A 17898-nucleotide genomic window follows, 5' to 3' on the forward strand; every position below is an offset into this window, starting at 1 on the left:
CCTTCAGTTAGTCCTGACGAAGGATCTCGGCCTGAAACGTCAACTGTACCTCTTCCTAGAGATGCTGCCTGGCCTGCTGCGTTCACTAGCAACTTTGATATGTGTTGATCGTAATCCCAGACTCCACTCTTATACACACACTCTCTTCTGCCAGTTTAAGTCATTACAAAAATATCTATTCAAGTTAGTCAAACAGGACCTCTCTTAACAAATGAACATAATTTCTATTAATCTATGCCTTTCTAATTGAAGGATCATGCAATACCTTGGATTTGATTCCAATGATTTCTCACCTTTAAAATTAAAATAATAGACTAGCAATGACTGAAAATTGATAGCTAATAGGGCCCATTAAATAAATGGGATGAAATGTTTGCTTCATCATCTTAAAGTTCCTCAACGGGATTTGTTTTGAATTACAGGTGTCCCCCACTTTTCGAACGTTCGCTTTACAAATCCTCACTGTTACGAAAGACCTATATTAGTACCCTGTTTTCGCTTTCAGAAGGTGTTTTCACTGTTACCAAAAAAGAGCAGCGCGTGATAAAATATTCAGCGCGCGATAAAAGGCAGCGCGCACCCCGAGCAGCCGCTCTCCCCGGGATTCAGAACGGCATTCTCGCCATCATTGCTTAAACACGTGTCTGTGAGCAGCCATTTGCAAGATGAGTTCTAAGGTATCAGAAAAGCCTGAAAGAGCTCGTAAGGGTGTTGCACTTAGCATAAAACTAGACATAATTAAGCGTTTTGACCGTGGTGAACGAAGTAAGGACAACGTGAGTTTGGCTTGTGGAAGCTGACGAACATGATATTGAAGAGGTTTTGGCATCCCATGACCAAGAACTGACAGATGAAGAGCTGATGCAATTGGAAGAAAAAAGGATAACAGTCGAAACCGAATGAGTAATGATAAGTACGACTTTAATTTTGAAAGGGTACGTCAGTTTAGGGGATATTTGCAGGATGGTTTGAGTCCTTACAAAGAACTGTGTGATAGAAAAATGCGCGAGGCTCAGCAGTCAAGCAAGCCTTCCACATCAGCCACAGCAGACGACGAACCTCGACCTTCGACATCGAGGCGGGCAGAGATAGAAGAAGATGACCTGCCTGCTCTAATGGAAACAGATGACGAGATGACACCCCAGTGTCCCACAACCCCAACCCCCAGGCCACGGACAGATACCGATTCGCGAAGAATGCAACGGTAGCCGAGGCACACAGCACATCTTAAGAAAAAAGTCGAACATGCTAATTAATTAGGTGCCGCCAACACGTAATCGTCGGCCCAGATCAAAGGTGATGCAATCTGCAATCACCCCTGATCTGGGCCGACAATTACATGCCGGGCAGCACCTAATTAGTTAGCATGTTTATTTCGGCTTTTTTCTTAAAGATGTGCTGTGTGCCTCCCGGCTACCGCTGCATTCCTGCATGCTTTGCGGCAATGTATCGCTCGGTGGCCTGGAGGGTGGGGGCCGCTGCACCACCCAAACTCCGACGACTCAGCCTAACACACCATCATCCGTGTGCTCGGCGCTGTCTTCCCGATTCCAGTAAGTGATACTACACTGTACATACATTATTTCTACTTTATATCGGCTATGTATTTTTACATGTTATTTGGTATGATTTGGCAGCTTCATAGCTTAAAGGTTACTGGAGAGCGCTTGCGCCGTGTTTTTGCCAACAGCGCTTGCGTGAGATTTTCTGCCGACGGCGCTTGCATGAAATTTTCGCTACGGAGAACAGTTCAGTAATGATTGTGGAAAAGTATTTCTACTTTATATAGGCTGTATATTTATCATATCATTCCTGCTTTTACTATATGTTGCTGTTATTTTTAGGTTTTATGTGTTATTTGGCATGATTTGGTAGGTTGCCTTTGGGTCTGTGAACACTCACAAAATTTTCCCATATAAATAAATGGTAATTGCTTCTTCGCTTTACGACATTTCGGCTTAAGAACCGTTTCATAGGAACGCTCTACCTTCGGATGGCGGGGGAAATCTGTACTGTGGCAAAAAGGTAATGTAGATATAATAGCCTAAATGGCATTCTCTATGCTACAAGCATCCATGGTCCTATGGGCTTAGGTTTTGTAAATGTAATCTTTTCAGCAGATGTTACATGTTAGGAAAAGTTTCTAATTTGAATCAAAAATCATATGACATTCAGGAGTTATAACTATTCTTCAATAAAATCAATTTACAGTGTAGAAAGTATGTGGAATGCAGTGTGAAAGTCATTTAAGGCAAGTTGGTTTATTAACCACAGTGCATTGCTTATAGTGAGATATCTAACAGGAATTTATAATTTTTTAAGTTCTAACTATTGAGAATAGATGAAAAAAATTGTTTGATTTTGACTGAGCCAAAAGCAAATTTTGAAATCGCCTCCAGACTTTTCCTGTTAAACATACTTATTAGTTTCCAGCAGCGTATCAATATTCATTGAAATAATCCATTCAAATTGCTCCCATATTGGCACCATCAAACCTTTCATGAAACTCAAATTTAATCGGCTAACATTGTTAAAATTTGGTAACACTGCAATTTTCATATTTCGACAAATACAATTGACTGGGTTTGCAACAGTTATAATTCAAAAACTCAATTCATAACATTTAAAATTAGATTTTTAATTTTTAAAAGAATTATTTAGACATGCAGCATAGTAACAGGCTATTCCAGCTCAATGAGCCTGCAATGCCCAAGTATACCTATGTGACCAATTAGCCTACCAACACATACTTCTTTGGAATGTGAGAGTGAACTAGAGCACCCAGAGGAAACCCACATGGTCATGAGGACAACATACAAACTCTTCCAGACAGCAGCAGAATTGAACCCAGGTCCCTGGCACTCTAATAACATTGCGCTTAAGACTACACTGCTGTGCTACCCAAAATTAGATTGGTGGAAGTCAGGGAAAAGGTTCAAGTTCCTGCAACATTTCCATGTGACAGACTGCTATTTATTATCAATGGTTTAAATGGAATTTTAAAATAATTAAGCACAGTTCAAATTTGGGGTGGTGGAGGGATGAAGCATTTAACCTCTAAAAACAGATGGATCATGAAGACCATTGGTAAAATTCTTATTGTTCTGCCCCACACTTTTAATGAAGGTGGGTCAACTGGGACAGGTGTGTTAGCAGGGAGACACAGCTTCTTATTGTTATACAAATCTCAAAGTTTTATCACTGCTCTGCCATATCCCACACTACTTTCACTTTCATCTGGGTCATCTGACTTTTGCCTTCCTTCCCTAGACAATCTCCACTTCCTGGGTTAGATCCACAGACACCTTGCTTCTTGTAAACACTCCATATCATTCTCCACATTTCTCATACAGGTTGATCAATAAACTTTCTTTTCAGAAGGGTGTATATTTTAACTTAATGGTATTCTGTTTTTAATCTATGAAGACCCATGGATTTTGAAAAGTACCAGATAAAGGGCAAGAACTAGATCCATGGGATAAGTATCTTTATTAAGCTTACCTAAGTAACATTCTTCTTCAGAGACTTTTTTCCTTCCTTCAGTCCTATTGATCAACCTATAAACACAGAACTACTACACATTTTCATAATTATCATCTTTTAAAACATTTCAGTCTCCTCAGCCCACTACAAGCTTTCAATTAACCTCTTTGCAAATGCTGCAATGTGTGACTCCCCTCTTCTTCCTTACACTCAACAAGTTTTCCACACTAAAATCAATGAATTCCCACTTTTCCAACTTCCCTCACTTCCCCATTTTTCCCTTGTAGTTGTAGTCTCTAATGCACATTGAGCATCTGTTACATTTGGCTTTAATCCCCTTGTCAGCAATCTTTAAATCCTATGCACAACACCTCCACTCTCCTAAGCTCAACCTGTCCCATACATGGCCACTCTCATGATCTCAACCATTCCATGTGTTCTTCACAACTTCCAATTTCATTTGTCACCTTTACTGCTATCTCTACAAACTTGGCACTTATTCCTCAGCTGCTTTCTTGCCAGCTAGTCTAACTAAAACAGCAATTTGTTAGACTGGTAACATGTTGAGAAAACCCAGAAGACATATTTCATTTCATTTCATAAGGCAACCTGCAGCCCACATTTCCAAGTTTCCTGTATGAATATCCTTTGTCTCTATTCTTCATGGACAAGAATCACTCACCCAAATGAGACTATTGAGACAATCCTAAAAGGTAATAAATGTCCTGATCCATTACCATTGGCATGTAGCACACACATCAGGAACATCTCTCAATCATGGAACTATGTGGGAAATCATAAATTAGGAAAGAAAAGTATGTGTTTATTAACCTTTCTTTTGTTTTAGACTACAAATGTAGTACATATTTTTCGTTATACTGTTTATTTAAATCACCAGCTTGGTATCACATTTGCTTATGATCCCTAAATAGTACACATTTGCCTTATTCTTCTCTATAATTATTTTCTTTGTTAAAATCACAGTAAAGTTAAAGTCCCAACAAAAATTTATTTTAAAAAAAGTATTGATACATCGAAGTAGACTGCAGGCTGATATTTGATAGCATAAGTTTCTCTGTGACAAGGTCATAGACAAGGTAAACATGTAGTCATTACTCTGTTATCACTTCTAAACCTCTATGTTGGTTTCTCCTCTAACGGGCTGAATTTCAATATGGGCAAGAAAAGATGAAGCATCATTGTTTATGAGAGGACAATATTCACATTCTCTAGCACTGAATCTATAGCAACCTTGTTTAACTAGACTTTTGGGCATAAACCTTAAAACCTTTCACACACCTTCTTAGTGTGTTGTGAATTTATGGCTCACACTGAACAACTCATGTATCAGACACACTGGAACCTGCATCTGAGACAGCAAGACCTAGCACACACTTCCTCTGCAGACCAATATTTTATTGTTAATTAAGTGAAACAGTTTCCCCTTTATAAAAAAAACTACAAAGTTCAAATTACCATTTGTTTCAAAGCAAAATGTATACCTATGGTAAGGCACAGTGGGACCCAACTACACATATTGAACGAGAATTCTCATATCAAACTGCTTCATTCCAATGAGAGGAATGATTATCAATATTAGTTAATAGTGCGAATATATTTTTACTGAAGGTACTTACATAGGTAAATGTGGGTCATAATAGAATTTAGACTACTTGATAGTGATGAAGAATGCATTACCCAAAGGTGATTGGGAAGATTACAATTTATTCATAAACAATGCAAATTCCTGTTATATTTCTTGAACTGAGAAAGGCTCCCAACCACTGCCTGATGTTGTCCTTTTATGACAATGGTTTGGATATCAGAAGCTGCAAAGTGTACATGTAAATACGTATCACAAGGTCTGTATTATAAGTAAAGCAATTCCCATATATTTTAAAAGAATCATAGGATTAGAATGCCTGTAGATCTTACTAAGGCAATATTTGAGTTACTTGACCTCACCACCTAGAGTAGTTCATGGGAACCAGGAAAGCTATTTAGGTAGAGTGCTAAAAAAAGTTACCAAGCATGAAGTAACAGTCGCCAGGGTATAGTGGCAGTGTCAGCCCTGGTGTTGCAATGTCCCAGGCTATTTTTAGGCCAACATGCCAGAGTGTTGGGTCTCTGCCTTTAACTGAGCTCTTGTTCCTTTGATCTGAGGCAGGTCCTAAATCTGTAAAGAAAAAAGGGCAAGAGTTGAGTATAAATGATTTATTAGAACCTCAAAATCCTCAGCAAAATATATGTCTCCTTTAAAGAAAAACCACATATTCAGAAGCAGTTTAAATACAGCAGGCTAATAAATTTAGTCGCTACTAAAAATGATTAGGAATTTCGTACACTGAAGAACCCTCATAACAGTAAGCCTGCCTCTCTAATATATGTACTGTAATCTGTCAAATGATTCAGTTATGCTCAACTGTAAATAAAAACACAATGAAAAGTCCCAATTGGTTTTAGAACAACTGCAGCCTTGGATTCTCAAATTTGATTTTAGAGCATACAAATAAAAATAAAATGCCTCACAAAGCCAAGTATCTTAATGGATTTTATTTAGAGTTCGTGTTTATAAAACTTAGAACTTTATTTCACAGTAGTGATTAAAAAAATTCTACAAACAAGACTGATCTGAGGCACTGTAACATAATAGAGCATAACAAGTACACCAAGAATTCTCTGTGAGCTAACTACAATGTCTGTTCCACAGAACTTCCCTAACTTTTGGCAGACATCGTCTAACTGCAACACTGCTTCCAATATGGCACCAATAAAATACAGAACTACAATCAAAAAGAGTAATTTCAATCAAGGTTTCCTGGGGCTTCCTAATAAATCCAACACCTTTGGAATGTGCTCGTTAAAATGAGTTTTTCTGGGGTTTTTTTCCCAAATAGTTTTATTGTTAAAACCTGAAGTTCAAGCAGAGCACACAGATTAGGCATTTAAAAGGTCTTGTAATTATGAACATCAAAGAAGCTACATTATTATGATTTTGAAGATAAAATAAAAACAAAACTGTATTCTATTGATTAATTTACATGTAAAATGCAGCATAGCCTTTGTTAAAGGTGTGCTTGTAATGTCTGGGTTTCTTCAGTTTCTGTTGAAGGAAGCATATTACAAACAATAGTAAAAACTGAACAAAGTACTGCTGTTCAAAGCTAACCCCAGTAGTATCTTGAAAGCAAAGTATATGGTCATAAAATCAGCATGCAGCAACAGTTAGTTCATTTTTGACAAATCACTCCAATAGAGACGATGATGTCAATGACAATAAAAACATTTATATGAGTTGAGATGTGCACCTGAGGGACCCAGCAATGAATTATTTTGCTAAAGATTTTATATTGTTGGCATCAAACCGGTTAGGTAATTACAGTTCACACAATCATTGCATGCATAGAAAATATAGGGCAACATATGTAAACAAAATGGATTCCATAAAATATGGAAACATGTATGCCCACACGTGTTGATTTAACATTTCTGCTGCACTCTAAAACAATTAGCAAACAGTAAATCTAAATTAGTTTACAAGTTTGCAGGTGTGCAGCCTCTGTGTGTGAAGCAAGCTTCAGGGGCAGGAAACATTAAAACAGCAAGTAGTAACTTGGTAATTCTCCACTCTTTTCCATACATACCTTCACAGCTGTAGTTATACACTGCAACAGTTGACCTTTCCACCAGGTTCTCATCATGATGCCAACTCACAGCCATCTTTCCCATTCCGAAGTAAGGTTCCTCTTTTAAGTACGTCATTTTTGAAGGGTCCATGTAGTTCAGAAGAGCCACATTAAAAGAAGTTCTATTTTTTAGCGCAGTACCAGCATTGCTTTGATTGCAATGAACTCTTTTCACACTGTCAGAGCCCTCAGCGGAAGTAGAAGTTGGCTTCTCCACAAATCCCATTTCTTCATCACCAGCTGAATGACGATTCAATAAAATCTTCATTGCTTCCTCATGTAAGTATTGATTAAGATCTTTAATAGCTTGGCAGGCTTTACCTATTTCATCATTGCTGTACATCACCTCAGCACCATGGGTAGGCCAAGGGATTGCAAACAGTCTTGTATCTAAGTAACGGTATGTGTGGCCTGGGTTTCCTATAAGTAGTCGATATACTGGTGTAAGAACATCTTTTCCTTTTATTTGAACAAGATCTTGTGCAAAACATTTGTAATCCCGCAGAGCTGTCAATCCTTGATGAACTTTTTGATGAATTTCCGCAGGTACACAGCTGGCTTGATTCAAGTGTAATTTGGAATATTTAGCCTTTAACTAAAAAGAGAAAACATGTTTTCCATTACACTTTTCTATTTATGCACATCTCCCAAATGTTTTTCCGTATATCACAAGTTTCTCTCTATAAATATTAAAAATGCAAGATTTAGATCTGCAGTACAGATTCCAGTAAGTATGGATTCCAATTCTTATTCAGTGAGTGGTGTGAAACAATAATTCACCAATGGTATACTTGGTCGATTTATGACAGCAGAGATGACAAAGTGTTCATTGTAATCTATCACTTTCACATATGAAAACAAATTTACCTCCAGAAAAATGTTCAAAATCATATCCTGTGACACTTTCAGAACATTTTTTTAATATATAATTGCAAAAAAGTGCATATACTAGAAATTCTAAATACAAAGGGAAATTACTGGAACATCTACTCAGGGTAGGCATCATCAATGGGAGAAAAATAAACTTTGCTTCTTTGTGCAATAACCTTTCACTGGTTTTAACAACTAAACATTGATCTGAAACAAATAAAAATAGAAAATGCTAGAAATAGTCAGAAATCAGGGCAGGTTCTGTGATGAGAGAGCTAGCCGCTGTATTTTTGCTTCTATGAGTCAAAAGGTTGAGCAACATGCCACTCCACTCACTGGAAGTGTTGTCTGAAACCCTTACTAACAATGTGAAAACATAATTTTTCTTGTATACTGTACAAGAAGCACTGCTGTTGCACTTCAGTAAACTAAGCATGCCTTTTTACTTGTGATTATTTGTAATTGTCTACCTCAATCCAAATCTGTAGAAGCTCCATCTTTAAATACATTTAAGGAAGAAATTAATAGATTTTTGGATACCAGGTGAATTAAAAAAATCAGGAACTGCTCAGGTAGGTAGCTTTGATGAAGAAATATTAGCCTAATCACATATTGTGGCCTAATAACACAATAATTTATAAACCAAATCATCAAAGTTCCTAAGAATGAACTCACTCAGCAATACTTAAAGGACAGGTGCTTTATCACTTGCCCAATGAGACTTTTAATGCCAGAAGAAACTACAGTCTAATCAAGGACAGGGGAAGCACCAGAGTCAAGCCAGTTGTCTCTGTTTCCTCCTTTCTGTGGACTCTAAACAGTTTCTTGCTCTTGGATCATCTAATCAGAGCAACAGAATGTGGACACAGGAAGCTTCAGGTAATGATCTGCTAAACCTGAGACCATTCTCAAGCAGATAGCCATCTGTTATGTAAAGGGCATGGATTCTGAACTGATTCTTGCTCTGGGACAATCTAATCAGAGCAATAAACCCCTGAGACCATTTTCAGAGGAGTAGCTACTCGTTATGTCAAATGCCAGACCTACAATTGGTAATCTCATTAGACTGTCTGGGTTACCTCATTTAACTGGTTTGGACTAGTCAGAGTGTAAAGTCACAAATACACAAGGCTGGGGTGGGCAGAGCCATGGAACAATGTTGGCTGTAGCCCTGTACAATGACCAGTAAGAAGGTGGCCCAGGTAGGTTAGGTGACTGAGTGAATGGGATGGAGAGCTAATGGTTCAATTGATGAGGAACAGTATAAGACTCAGAAGCTCCAAATACTCAGGGGCGATAACTCACCAGCAGCCAAAGAGCAACCATCGCAGATAAGGAGGACCCCACGGACACCTGGAGATCAGGACCACAAGGAATGCCTGGCCAGTGTAGGCTCCTTTCCCGGGTAATACCTTTTCTCTTCATTGACTGTTCATAGAGTGTCAGGGGTTTTAGTAGGGAGCACACAGGTAGAAATGAGTGTGAACCTGCATGCTTTTTAGTTGAAACAGTAAAAGTTACTGGTTGGTAAATAGAGGTTTTCTGTACCTCACTAATCACTATAACAAAGGGTGATTCATGTAACACTACATTGACAGAAGCAATATAAAATTACTACCAGATCTCCTATCGATATAACATATACCTAGTAAAATCGCTATATTTCCAATATAATTGACAAATTCAGTGATGATACAATTGTTGACCAAATCATGAGACAATGCGAGAATGAATGTCCGGTTCAGTGGTATCACATTAACAATACCAAGAAGTTAATCATAAACTTCAGAACAGGCAAGTCGGTAGACCACATGCTAGCTCTTATTGGTGGGCTTGAGGTGGAGACAGAAAGCAGCTTCAAATTCCTAGGTCTCTGATTATCTGCCCTAGGATCTTCTTCAAAGATGCAATCATGAAGAAGAAGTGCCAATGCCTCTTCTTTCTCAGGAGTTTAAGGACCTTTGGCACATCGCTAAATACTCCAATAAACATCTACGGATGCACTACTTAAAATATCCTGACTAGATGCATTATGGCCAGATATAACATTTCCAGTACACTGGAACACAGGATGTTGCAAAGTGGTGGACACAGCCCATTCCAATGATGTTAGCAGTCATTCTGAGGTTATAAAATTATGGATAGCATAATTATGAATTAACTAAAATGAGAATCAGTCTTCAGGAAATAAAACCTGTATACAGTTTAACTTCCAATTTATAATTTGTGGCTGATTTGTGTGGGAAGTTGTAATTCTATCACATTAAAAAACTAAACAGGAAAAGAATGGTGCTGTTATTAACTCATTGTTAAAGGTGTATCCTTGCACTGTCTGGACAAATCTGTTTTGTCACTTAACCTTCTGGTTAGTTGTATCTTCACGTTGCCATCCTTCAACACTAACAAAAGCGTACAGTTTTGGTGTCTCGTTTAGACTTCCAGGCTTTTGAATATTCAACGGGCTTTTGCATGTTAAGATATGTTACCATTGTAACTATGTCATTTTTTAAATTTACACGATTACATTCCAAATGTTAAAGGGGGTGATTATTGCAATTGGAAGTGTAATTTATTGTTTGTTGTTATCTTTGAGTTGAAAAAAGTACAAAACATTGTGACAGGAGAATGAGATTCCCTTGGATTCTCTTGGGCTTGCTTTCTCTCCTGGAGCTTTGCTGTGTGAATAAAGGCTTTTATATTTCCCAGTTACGGCTTCTGTGTTGGCTTAGTATTATTCAGTCACAACAAGGAGCACAGCCTTCCCTACTACTGACTGCTATGCAGGAGGTGTTCCTCAAAAAGGTGACGTCATTAAGGATCACCACATCCAAGTCATGCCCATTTCTCACTACTACCATTAGGCAAGAGGTACAGAAGATAAGTCCAGTGGCACCAGGTTCAAGAATAGCTGCTTCTCTACAAAAATCAGGTTGCTGAACCTAGCTGTGTATCTCTAACCCTAACTCAGCAATGGAACACTTGCTCTACAATGGAAGTAACTGTGTCTTTTTTCCACTAAGGTCTTGATTTTGTACAGGCTTTGTTCCTCACTCTTCACTTGCCTAGCTTGCATAAAAGTTATGTATAATTTATATTGTGTGTTGTCTGTACCTATGTGCCTGTGACACTGCAGTTTTTCATTGTGCCTGTTCCTCACCAAACATGACAATAAACTCTATCTGTCTTGCCATTCAGGATTTATCAAATGTGAACTTAAAAATGGTGGTTTTGATATCATAAACTCATTCTGTGTGGTAATAGCTATTAAAAAATAGTGGAAAATTTGCAAGATTTATAATAATTAAGCACGTTAGCATACCAGCTGCTCAAATTCCACATCTTCAGGTGTTAAATATGGAAGCTTTCGGTCTTCAATCTCTTCTAGTAGCTTCTGCCTCTGTTCAAAAAAGGGAAATAATGAAATTAATTTTAAAGTAAAACAGTAGAGTATATTACTGCTTTTTATCATTCATATTGCCAAATGGCTATCACCATCTATCAAAATTAAAGTTTCATAATCAGTATGGTTCTGAAGGATCTAAGTTTGATAAGAGTCCATAAAAGGCAAGTTAGAACTGTGATGGATAATAGACAAGCACCTCTTACCTATTGGTTGCAATGTAGGCTGAAAGCTAATTTGGTGTTGCTGTTCATTTTAAATATAGTCTATCCTGCTGCAGATACACTGTTGTTAATTGGCTATTCACATGAAAAGGAGTAATCTATAACTGCAACTGCACAAGTGATTCAGATCATGGAAAAGATCGGCGAATACTACAAGTAGCATGATTCTCAGACATTAAATTGATGGCCTTGAATGGATGAGTCCCAAAGTAGGAAAGGTGTCCTACTTCTGTAGAGGACCAAGAGCAATCCATAGACATATTGAAGGGACAGCAGATAACTGCCGGATGTCAACAACAGTAATGGTGCCCAAAGAACCCATTTGTAGTTAACGAACCTGTAAATAAGGGAGAATGGTTAGGACCTTCAAGTTGTCAAATAAATGCCATGAGAACAAACACTAGCTAGATATTTCAGAAGTAGAATCTCCTTCTTAGTTGAAAAATCCAACCCAACATGTGTTCACTGCCAAAATAACACATTCAGTCAGTGACTTTCTGCGTCACAAGAAAGTCAATATGTTATATGGATAGATAGCGACTCACTTCTGGAGCTTGAAATAGACCTATAGAACAAAAAGCAAATATTTTCCCTCCCCCTTCAAGTGCCTTTAGTGTTACATGTCCACAGCATACCTGGGCTGTTACCAGCCAAGATGATACAGTCCTCAGCAAACTGCAATTGTTCTTCCTTTTCCTTCACCTGTTCATTTTCTCGCTTCTCAAAGGCTTTCCATATGGCCAAGTGTTTCTCCGCACTGACCTCCCTTACAGAACAACGCAAAACAAATCGCTACATTTTACAAATGACTCCACGTGTATACTTGGCTTCTGACACACTACAGCTCCTTGGTAGCCAACAATGTCACTTACACAGCTTTATTTTCCATTTATTGAAATGCAGTTATCTGACTCAATTTCCCCTTGCGGAAGTTTAAATAGGAAGATTGTTTCCTTAATGGCTTACTAAGACACAAACTTTTGCCAAGATATTTTCTCTGCAAGTTTTTAAGTTCTGCTCAATCTTCCAGTTATGCCAGATTTCAATAGAATGCATACCACCTACACTTAAGTAGAAACTATGAAATCTCCACACTGTCCTTTACCATCCATTACAGCATTCCCCAGCACAAATTTACAAAACTGTAAAAAGCAGCAATAAAAAGAACACTAGCTACAATCTTAAGGAATCAATCAAATACTAATATGTCCAATCGCAAACAAGACAATCTGCAGATGATGGAGATTCAAGTAACACACACAAAATGCTGGAGGAACTCAGCAGACCAGGCAGCATCTGTTGAAAAAAGTACAGTCAGCGCCGCAAGCCAAGACCCTTGCAATTCGGGTCTCGCCCAAAATATTGATTATACTCTTTTCCATAGATGCTGCTTGACCTGCTGAGTTCCTCCAGCATTCTGTGTGTGCTGCAACAACTAATGTGTATTCATTTCCATAGAGAGTGGGTGTTTATTGGAGTGTTGAAGGCAAAAATGGCAAAACCATTGTCTGCACTCCACTCATTCCGCATTTGCTGATATGTACCACACAAACAAGCACAAAACAATGTTTTATGCATTTTGATGGGGAAAAAACAGGTGCTAAAAATCCCAATTACTCCATGCTGGAACTTGAAATAATACACTAAAACATTATGTCTTAGGGTAATTAAAGTCATCTTTTTGCACCATTATTTTAGGCAATTTTCAATTTAGATTTAACCATAATCCTGACTGAGCAAGATTACAACATAATTATTGTGTACAGAAATAGGAAGCTTATTATGAAATGTGGAATTATGACAAGAGGGAATGAGATATTGTGCAGGATGATTCTGTAGAATACCCTTTTATTCCACTTCCTAAATCAAAGTCTAACAGATAGTCTAAGCTTTCCACTCACTTAATTTTCCACAGAAAAGGAAGTCAATATGATCATGTAAGACTAACTGGCCTTTTAAAGGATTGCCCCTAATATTTATGGTTTCTTATGGCTACTTACACTATTTTAAAATCTAGAACTATAACTATTTCAAAATTAAATTAAATAGATTAATCAACAACCTATCATTTCAGGATTTTTTGTCTTATTTTCAATAACTTGTTATATTATTTACAATTACCTAACTTTTATTTACAATTCTTTGATTGAATTATTCCTTCACAGTAGATTTACCCAGACTAAAGGCTAATATAAAATTATTATTCAGTGCCTACTTATTAGGTACACTTGCTCGATAATGCAAGTATACAAATAGCCAACAACTCAATGCATAAAAGCATGCAGACATTGTCAAGAGGTTCTGTTGTTGTTCAGACCGAACAAAAAAATGGGGAAGAAATGTCATCTAAGTGATTAACGGTGTCAGACAGGGTGGTTTGAGCATCTCAGAATCTGCTGATCTTCTGGTATTTTCATGCACAGCATGTAGAGTTTACAGAGAATGTGTAATAAACAAAAAAAATAGGCAAAATGAATTGTTAATGAGAGAGGTCAGAGGAGAAGACCAGACTGGTTCAAGCTGATAGGAAGGCAACAGTAACTCAAATAACTATGTGTTACGACACTGGTGTGCAGAAGAGCATCTCTGAATGCACGACATGTTGAACTTTGAATTAGACTGGTTACAACAGCAGCAGAAGGTGAACCTATATTCAGTGGCCACTTTATTAGTTACAAGAGGTATCTAATAAAGTGGCCAACTGGTCCGAGTACATCACTGTGGAATGTTTAGTGAATTTTATTTCTAATGTATTATACATTATCAAAAATGAACAGAGCTGTCATTTGAAACCATACCTGGAGATTTCTGCCAAAAACAATTTAATCATCTATTATAAGCTATAGGATTCACAGAAAATTTGTAAAATTTAAACACAAATTGTGCTGTACTGGCTTCACCAAAATGTTGCTGATTTCTATCTGTGGTAATTTAACTCTAGATTGAACTATTTTATTATTACTAAAATGTTAAATAGCAGACAGCAATGGATTTCCTTGTTTCCAGCCTTAATTTCACACATTTTACACAGAACACAAAGAATGGCAGCCACCCATTTAATTAAAATTTGAACTATATTTCCTCAATTGCCTTACGTTTGAAAAAATATGCCTCAGAAACTTTTAGGTTTTATGAAAGTGAGTTGACTGTTATTCCATTGCATGATTTCACTACAGTGAAGCACAGATCTAATATCTCAAATATACTGTAAAATGCTGCCTCAAACTTTGAATATCTGGCATAGCATTTATTAAAATGTACTTGTATTCTATTATTCTTGGTTTAGAACAATGAGAGAGGCTGTATCTGGATAATTAGAGCAACCAACATTTCCACAACTTAAACAGATGGCCAGTTGGTTTTTGTCTGACTTTGTAATGCACAAATTAGCTGCTGCATTTCCTTAGTGTGGCAGTGATGACACCTCAAAAATATTTCACTGGCTGTTAACTGCTTTGTGAAATCCCAAAGATGTAAAATAATTTTCTGTTTTAGTTGCATTATGTATTTAAAATAACAACTAAATTTAAACATTAGTTTGAGTGTGTAGTAAGGCAATTGGTTATTATGGGAAAAAACTTAAGTCATACATAAAAATTCTGCTGGTTTTCCCACTTTGATTATTTCCAATTGTTTTCCATTTATTCTTTATCCCTCCCCTCATGACAAATTCTTGTCATAATTTCATATTATCTACCAAATGACCACCTTTCAAGCACGAGCTTAAAATGTGAACCATGTGGACCATCATAATCAAACACAGGACTTCCTTTCCACCATCCTTTCCAGTGATTTTACTTGGAGTTTTGTTGATAGCAATCAGAAGTATTTTTTCCCTATTCTTGAGATCGCAAAACTATTTGTGCATCCTACTTCAAACCACTTTGCTGAAATTGGCAAATATGGCACAAATCACAATTTAATTATAGGATCTTCTTTTTATTTGCATGGAGTCATACTCTGGGCCAAAGTATTTATTGATACAGTTAAAACCTTGTAGAACCGGCCAAGTAAATTTGCACTATCATGTGCATTCATAGATGTTCTATCTTCAAAACTTAAGAAAATATAATAAGTAAAACAGGAAACTTTCAGATCATAAATTTGAAATATTAACTGTTCCTCTTGCCACCAATGGCTGACCAGTTCCATTTCCAATATTTTCCAAGATTTCCACCAACTGCAGTTTTTTGATTTTTCTATCATGGAGAAATTATCTGACCACCTCAGCAGAAGCAAATATCATTTTATTTTGCTCCAAAGTTATTTTTGTGGGTGGGTGGACACATGCTGACTACAAGAGCCACATAACGACAAGTAAATCAGCATCATCTTATATCAGATTTCAAATATGCAAATATGACTACCACTGAATTGAGACCCTGTCAACTATGTTCAGCAGGAGAAGGACTGCCTCTGTTGGTGAAACAAAGTTCATGCCATTGCTGTCATGGAATCCACACTCCTTCAAACCTACAAAATAAATCACGTACCCTATGTAGCGACTTTTCCAATTCTTCCATGTGACCTATGGCCAATCAACCATTGGAGTCCACAAATTGCCTCTGGACAACATTTATGGGCATACAGCTGCCCAAAAAAATATTAATCATGGGCAGCTTACATGATATGACACCTTCCCACCTGAGAATTAATATTTACTCTTAAAATGCTGTGAAGAAATTCAGACAATGAAAACTTGCAATCACAAAAAGGAACATTTGACAACTTTCCTGGAACTGAAATAATTTTATTGAATTAACAAAATGAACAAGATGGGGAAGTTATCCGATTAATTAGAGAAACAGTGCAGATAAACAGACTGTGTGATTCCTAGTCAAGAAGGAATCTGCAGACTACACAATATTTCAGTGGATTGATCAGTAAAAAATATAAGTGATAAATAGATTTCAGAAGTATAAAAAAAAAGCCAATAAGTACAATAAATGATAGGGTACTGAGAAGTGTAGAGAGTCAAATGAATAAATAAAATACAATATATGAAGGTTACTTGCATTTTAATTTTTTTCTTTTATTGGTTGAAGAGGAAGGAAATTGATAAATTAATTAGATCACGGGTAGAAAGTTGTTTTCTATTCAGCTGACTGCATACAACAAGAATATAGTAGTAATAGAAAAGAATATAAATGAGATTAATGATATAGTTGTCTCAGGACTGTGGAATTGTAGTTCTGAGGAAAGTGTAGAGGCTGGGGTTGTGTTCTTTGGAAGAAAGCAAGCAAAGGGGAGATTTAAATTAAGTGCATAAAATTGAGGAGCTGAGATGGAGTAGATTTCTCATAGCAGAGAAGGTCAACAACTAGGGTCATGGGTTTAAACTAATTGGTAGAAAGGTTGAAGGGGGAAAAAAAATCATCCAAGTTGTGAGTGGCCTGGAACCCAATTACCAAAAAAAATGTGGCACAATGGAAGACTCAAACAATATTCTGATGGCACTTGCCACTGTAACCCACAAAGATATCCACCAAGATCTGGGAAATAGAATTAAACTAGCTAGTTTCCCTCCAGCCAGCATAGGCATGAAAAATGTTATAAAGCTTAAATTGACAGCAGAGGAAGGCAAATCTTAATAATCCTGATATAAAGCAGTATTGGAGATGCACTGAATACGGGGATAAATAGGCAAGATTGCCTTTAATCTTAATGAATAAACACAGAATCAAGAATGAGTGTAGAGGCTCTAGAGAAAATCTAATAACTGTCAAATTCATATAAATATTGGCCAAGAATTTACACTGAGTGGTGACGAGGCGGTGTTCTCCATTCACCTTCATGACAAATGCATACAGATTTATCACAGGCATATAAGCAAAGATTTCTACTAATATGGCATTTTTGGGAGCATAGCAAACCCTACATAAAACTTCTGACATCTGAACATTGTAAGCAATGATAAAATAAATATATCATTTACATAGGAGAGTTTACACAAGTAATAAATGTTTAAAAGCTTTTTCTATGACTAAAATAAATTCCATAACTTTCAATAATCTCCTGTGAAAGATTCCAACCTCCCAAAGATCAAAAGTTCTACAGCTAATAGATTCAAAATATGCTACAACATACAAATTTGTTGCACAATATTTCAACCATATAAATTGCTATAAAATTTCACCTTTATATACATCTTAAAATAGAAAACAAATGGTTAAATACTCTATCAATTGGATTCAAATGGTGGTGATAACAACTTCTTCTTCATGTGCCTTGCGTG

The 17898-nt window shown here is 36.9% G+C and overlaps 1 protein-coding gene across 12 annotated transcripts in view; it reads right to left on the minus strand.

Annotated features, from left to right (window-relative positions):
* Positions 1 to 17898, minus strand: part of fto (FTO alpha-ketoglutarate dependent dioxygenase) — a 377466-nt gene that overhangs the window by 294498 nt on the left and 65070 nt on the right. For 6 of the 12 annotated variants that reach the window (XR_010020292.1, XM_063066848.1, XM_063066847.1 and 3 more), the window contains 4 exons: positions 11359 to 11436; positions 9345 to 9533; positions 7128 to 7764; positions 5510 to 5659 (listed from right to left, as the gene is read on the minus strand). Coding sequence is in view for 11 of the 12 variants with exons in the window: in XM_063066848.1 (XP_062922918.1) it covers positions 5510 to 5659; positions 7128 to 7764; positions 9345 to 9533; positions 11359 to 11436 (1054 nt within the window). In the remaining variant the exon portion in view is untranslated. Of the gene's footprint in view, positions 1 to 5509; positions 5660 to 7127; positions 7765 to 9344; positions 9534 to 11358; positions 11437 to 11645; positions 12001 to 12298; positions 12753 to 17898 lie in introns of those variants that run through there. The other 6 variants (XM_063066854.1, XM_063066849.1, XM_063066853.1 and 3 more) reach the window with 5 other exon arrangements.

This window comes from Mobula hypostoma, chromosome 14, assembly GCF_963921235.1.
Source record: "Mobula hypostoma chromosome 14, sMobHyp1.1, whole genome shotgun sequence".
Taxonomy (NCBI): domain Eukaryota; kingdom Metazoa; phylum Chordata; class Chondrichthyes; order Myliobatiformes; family Myliobatidae; genus Mobula; species Mobula hypostoma.